The sequence below is a fragment of the Triticum dicoccoides genome, chromosome 2B (assembly GCF_002162155.2).
Source record: "Triticum dicoccoides isolate Atlit2015 ecotype Zavitan chromosome 2B, WEW_v2.0, whole genome shotgun sequence".
Classification (NCBI taxonomy): Eukaryota; Viridiplantae; Streptophyta; class Magnoliopsida; order Poales; family Poaceae; genus Triticum; species Triticum dicoccoides.
In genome coordinates this window covers 741953258-741958920 of record NC_041383.1, presented here as the reverse complement: position 1 = coordinate 741958920, position 5663 = coordinate 741953258, and the positions used below count along the sequence as shown (strand labels likewise).

General features: G+C 45.5%; 1 protein-coding gene across 1 annotated transcript; it reads right to left on the bottom strand.

The window, feature by feature from the left end:
* Positions 1-1218: 1218 nt before the first annotated feature.
* On the bottom strand, positions 1219-5010 carry LOC119365998 (corepressor interacting with RBPJ 1-like). The gene is made up of 4 exons (XM_037631661.1): positions 4929-5010; positions 4161-4486; positions 3849-4072; positions 1219-3272 (listed from the first exon to the last, which is right to left on the bottom strand). The coding sequence occupies exon 4, from the start codon at positions 2644-2646 to the stop codon at positions 1444-1446; it is 1203 nt and encodes a 400-aa protein (XP_037487558.1). The 5' UTR covers positions 2647-3272; positions 3849-4072; positions 4161-4486; positions 4929-5010; the 3' UTR covers positions 1219-1443.
* Between the last annotated feature and the right edge of the window lie 653 nt (positions 5011-5663).

The following is a 5663-nucleotide window of genomic DNA, read 5'->3' as shown; positions in this document are numbered from 1 at the left end:
AACGACCTTTAATAAAGAAATGCCGCCTAACATGCGTGCGAATTTTGAAGTTTTATGTTTGACACAACTGATGTTGTGCTACTAAAATGTTTATGCCTCGTTGCAATGAACGGACTCTTTTGCTAGTATCATCAACACAATAATCAACATAAAAGAATGAGATGGTGAAGAATGAACAAGGAAGATCACATTTAGAAGCAAGAAATCCAGGTGTCCATAAAATGTTTAAACGAAAGAAACCATGTGTGTGGTGCTTGTTTAAGACCATAAAGATACTTGTTCAAACGGCAAACAAAATCTGGATTAGGAATCAATAAAACCAGAAGGTTGGGCACAATAGATTGCCTGGACAAGAGTCCCGCAGAGAAACGCAAATTGATGAATGAGCCAAGAGAGCGACGTAGCAAGACTAGTGGCCGGCTTGGCAACCGGACCGGAGATCTCTTACCACAATCAACAAATCATCACGCTGTGTGAAGCCGCGGCAACCCATGAGCCTTCTAGCGAGCCAAAGGGCCATCATTATGAATTTTATTTTTATGCCAGGAAATGGCGAAAAATCCATTTATCCCTGCTGACGGACAAGTCTCTACTCAGTAGCCTCAGTTACTTGAATATGCGCCTAATCGCCAAGATCTAAGACAGCCACGCGCTGTCAGCCTCATCAATGAAGTTACCAACCTGACGGCTACTGTCATTGCTGTCCTCGGTTTAGAAGTCTATATTTTGTAGAGAAAACATTAGTAGGCGTCCATTATTTAGTTTTAGCATCCTTGTACTGCTTAATTCAGTCCTGTTGTAGCATGGTCCATTCAACACCCAAACAAAAACGGCGGGCTACAAAACTACAGCGTACATTACTAGCTCGTACTCCACTCAATATATATACTGCATTTAATACGACCACTTCTGTTGCGTTGCACAATCCTGAAAAGTTGATTCATACGTAGAGAACGATCCTCTGTCGTCGTTTGACTTTACCAGGCTGTCATCCTGTCACCTCCGGAAGGCAGGGTATAATGAAAATTTAGACAGTTAGGGATCGTTTCTGTCCTGAGCCTGCCCTATATATCTGAAAAGAAATATTCAAAATTTAAGAACATAACTTGTTCAGTGGCTTCGCTTCCTTGTTTGCGGACCTGCTTCCTTGATTGAACCTTTACAGGTAAGTCACAGCACGTAGTGCAAAATTTAAGAACATAATACTAGTTGCCTGGAGAAATGTTGTAACATTCACCACCGAAACCACAAGACGTTGATATCAGTTAACATTCAGGTAGTGCAAAATGCATTGTGGGTGGGTTAGAACTGTAACAAAATTAGGTTCGATGAACCTTTGCAGAAATGTTGTAACATAACACTCGGGATTTCCCTCATTCTTTGGGTTATCAAGACACCATTAGTCTCGTCCATGCTATTGCAATGATCATTGCAAGGTTCTTGCTACCTTTTTGGCTTCTGCTTCGGCTTCTTCTTGCACTTCCCTTTTTGAGATGCCACCTGAGGTTCAACAGTACTCGCGTCAGAATCATATTCTGCCTTCTTCCTGTTACCAGGACTGTTGGTCCTTCTGTTGCCAGGAGAATTTGACTTCTTCCTGTTACCAGGACTTTTGGTCCTTCTGTTGCCAGGAGAATTCCACTTCTTCTTTTGCTTCCCTTTTTCAGATGGCACATGAGCTTCATCAGGACTCAGAGCAGAATCATGCAACTCCTTGCTGTTACCACGACGCCTGTGCCTTCTATTGCCAGGAGAATTTGACTTGTTTTGCTTCGTTTTTTCAGATGGCACATGAGCTTCAATAGGACTCGAAGCAGAACCATCTTCCCCCTTCTTTCTGTTACCTCTGCGCCTGTGCCTCCTGTTGCCAGGAGAATTCAAGGATGGCCGGGATGCTCCATGTTGCTTCAGCTCTTGATCGCCTTCTTCAGATGGCAACTGCACTGCAACAGGACAAGAATTCTCTTCTTCCTTGTTCTTCCTTTGTTTGTTGGCAGAATCATCACAGAACGATGCACTTCCAACATTCTTAGGCTGCTGTGTCAGCAGGGCTTCAACATATGGACTATCAGCATCATCATCCTTACCCTCGATCTTCCCTTGACACCCATTTCTTTTGCCAGAAGAACCTCCACTCTTCTCCTGCTTCCCTTCTCCATAAGACACCACAGCTCCAACATCCTCTACCTTGGTACAAACAGATGGACTCCCAGAAGCACCTTCTTCCCCCCTGTTCTTACTGTGATCCCACAGTCGTTCATCAGCAGCATCTCCTGTCTTCTCCTCCTTCCCTTCTCCAGAAGGCCCCTCAGCTCCAGCATATGGGCAAATATCAGCATCTTCTTCCTGAGAGTCAGCAGATGAACCAACTTCATCGGCATCGTACTCCGCTGCATCACATAGTCCGAGCCGCTTTCTCTCCTTCTTCTTCTTTTTCTCTTTCTTCTTTAGCATTCTGTATTCTTCAGATCTCTGAACTTGAGGCATCCGCTTCGCTGCAGCCCTGGCAGCAGCCCGGGCCTGATCTTCAGCCTTAGCCTTTGCTGCCTTCTTCTTATTTGTCTCAGGCTTGTCAGTACCATTTGCTTCACTCTCATCCATTTCTCCATCTTGAGGAGGAGGAGGAGGCAGTACACTCTCGGTCATTTCTCCATCTTGAGGAGGAGGAGGAGGCAGTACAGCCACTTCACATTGGCTTTCTTCACTTTCCTCAAGCCAAAGATAACTTTCATCTGATTGTTTTTTATTGTGTAGTTTCCCTGTGTAACCATCAATCTCATTAGGATGTCAAGACACAATGAGATGTCAGAATTAAGCAACAGAATTTCACCACCACAGAGATTGGTATAATTGAGCTTGCCCTCAACTTCGGCTGTTTTCACTGCCATCTCAGTTATCATTCCATCAATACTTCTGTAAGGGTTGGTATCATCTTCAGCTCCCTCATCATCACTTAGATTGTTGGCAGCAGCAAAAGCATCATATAATGGCTTCTCAAGCTCAGCAAGATGGTATTTGAAGCACATGCGACATAATTTGGTCCACCTCCGGAACAGATCAATAATGTCAGGATCCAGTTCCCTCACTATCTCACTTCCACTGTAAGTGATAAAGAACTGTTGTAGTTGGGCAAATCTTGGAGCCTCACCTAGCAACAGAAAAAGGGTGACAAGCAGTCTCTTGCCTTCATCTGTTTCATCTTGCTCGGGATCATTCTGTAGACTTTCCAGTAGATCAAATATTTGAGCGAGGGTGATATTTTGATATTGTCACTACAATAACATAAAATTGGGATAGTCAGCAGCAGAAAAAAAGATGCCATGCATCACGACTTTTACTACAGTAAGAATGCCAATGGAACCATGCCATGTAACAGTAAAGTACAAGTTCAACGTGTAGTTGCATAATAACTAAACAAAACTACTTTGCAGGTCAGAAAGCCAGATATGCACACATTTTATTTGTTTTTGTCCCCTACTTCCCTAACCACTTAAACAGACCACGCAGACATGACGATCTGCCAAAATGCCATCTCAAACATTTAGTGTGTGATTTAGTGTGTGACTAGGTTCAGTGGAAGTTGATTTTCCAGTACTGTCATTATACCTAAACCATGCTGCAAATATTGCACGAAGAAAGCACAACATAAAAAACATAAAGAGAAAAACTAAAATTACATTGTTTTGACCAATTTCAAAGCAATCTTGAGGAACCATTTTCAATTAAAGAACATGCAAGCCAAAAATGATAATAGATTATTACAAGGCATAAAAGTATAACTACATAATCTATTATGTACAAATCAAAACATCAATATGACAAAATCTGTGACTAGCAAGGAAGCTTACAGCCTGTCATGTGTGGAGGTATACTTCATCGGGCGTTGTGTTCCGAAGGAAGCAGGGATTTTGCAATCACCACATACACACCGCGGGGTCGTGTCTCTTTGACACTTTTTTAAGTACATGCGGGTGGCCACGACATAATTGTCTGCTTGTCTAACAAGGAGCTCAAAAATAGCACCATCCCCTGATCGGGCGAATTCCACGCAATGGTAGCTGTGGTCCTCGGACTGGGAAATAAATAAAGTCTAGTCAAGAACAGAACATGGATAATATTGAAACTTTAAATCAAAAAAGGAACGTGACACCAAAAAATACCTTAGATGAGTAGTCTAGAGTTATAGGAACTTGCACCGGGTTGCCATTGCGGTCTTTCCCAGGTACAGACAGCACACCAATGTCCAAATACAGATTTCTTATCCAGTCAAACAGCTCTCTAAGCTCAGCTGGGGAGGGTCTTGTTGACAATCGAAATGTCTCAAGGGGGCGATTCTTAGCACTTAGCACGTTTGCAACAATACGCCGATGATCAGCTTTTCTTAAAGCATAGTACTGCCTCAGTTCTTCTACACCTTGCAAGGCGTTGTTAGACAGTGCTCTCTCCAGTTCCTTCACAGCATCTTGGGGACGGACCGACATCCTGGCTGTGAAGAAAATGCAGGAATTTTGTAACCAAACAACCTATACAGGTCATGGTGAATACGTGTGCCCACTGGTAAAACTCAATGATATAACAAGTGATAGAGTAACAACAACCTTAACAGCAAAATATTACAGCATAAAGTACGAAATTGACAATAGGCAGATTAAATGAACAAATCTTCCTTTAACCAGAATTCAGCATCACATTAATTTCTCACATTGTGAGTAATTGCAACAATAACAAGGGGAACACATCACTAAACCCCAATAAATAACTGCAACGGAAGCTACAACCAGCCTCACAATAAGTACAACGACAGTAGCCTCAAGAATTACAGCGAGTAATAAAGACAAGACACACAGGTGATATAGACTACGATTAGGGTTTGAGTAGCAGAGCCGTTTGTTAGGGAGGAGGGAGATGGGGTTCGTTCGAGGAATTACCGATAAGGTTACAGGTTCCACAGACGCGGGTGACTCCGACGAACCGTCTTCCTCCCTCTCCCTCTCCGTCTCCCTCTCCGTCTCCCTCTCCCTCTTCTCACTGAGAAACCCGACGAACTCTCCCTCTCCCCCTCCTCCAATGCGGGTGGCTCCCCCTCCCTCCGGCGCGGGTGGCTCCCCTTCCCTCCGGCGCGGGTGGCTCCCCCCTCCCTCTCCCTCTCCCTCTCGGGCGCGGATGGCCTCCCTCTCCTTCCTCCCTCCCGCGTGGGTGAGAATCCCGCCTCCCTCCTCCGGAAAGGCTGGCTGGCTCGCCCCTTGGCCAGCCGGAGGAAGTCGCGTAGGGTTTTTCAGAACCCAGCGATGGGGAACCTGTGAAGAAATGGGGTAAAGGGCCGTCAAATTCCATGAGCGATGAAATTGGGCTAAGAAACTCGTACCTTGCGAAACTGGGCTGCATAGCTGGAATGAGGCCCAAAATCCATCCGCGCCATAAGGTTGCGCTGCAGGCCCAGCAACAGCGCCAGTGGATAAGATAGCCAACCGGCCTCGCTCCGCAGCCTCTGCCCCGGTAGCACCAGGTCCGTCGGATCTAGATCAGAGATCCAACGGCCATGGGGCAGCGGCGGAGGGCCAATCCAACCTTGGCCTAAGCATGACCGACCGACCGCCGGTGCGCCGCACCGTAGATGCCCAGCAAGGCCATACATGGTCTTGAGGTACCGGCTGGGGGCGCCG

Excerpts from the sequence above, each read along its gene's own strand:
- LOC119365998 (XM_037631661.1), bottom strand. The coding sequence starts at position 2,646 with ATGACCGAGAGTGTACTGCCTCCTCCTCCTCCTCAAGATGGAGAAATG.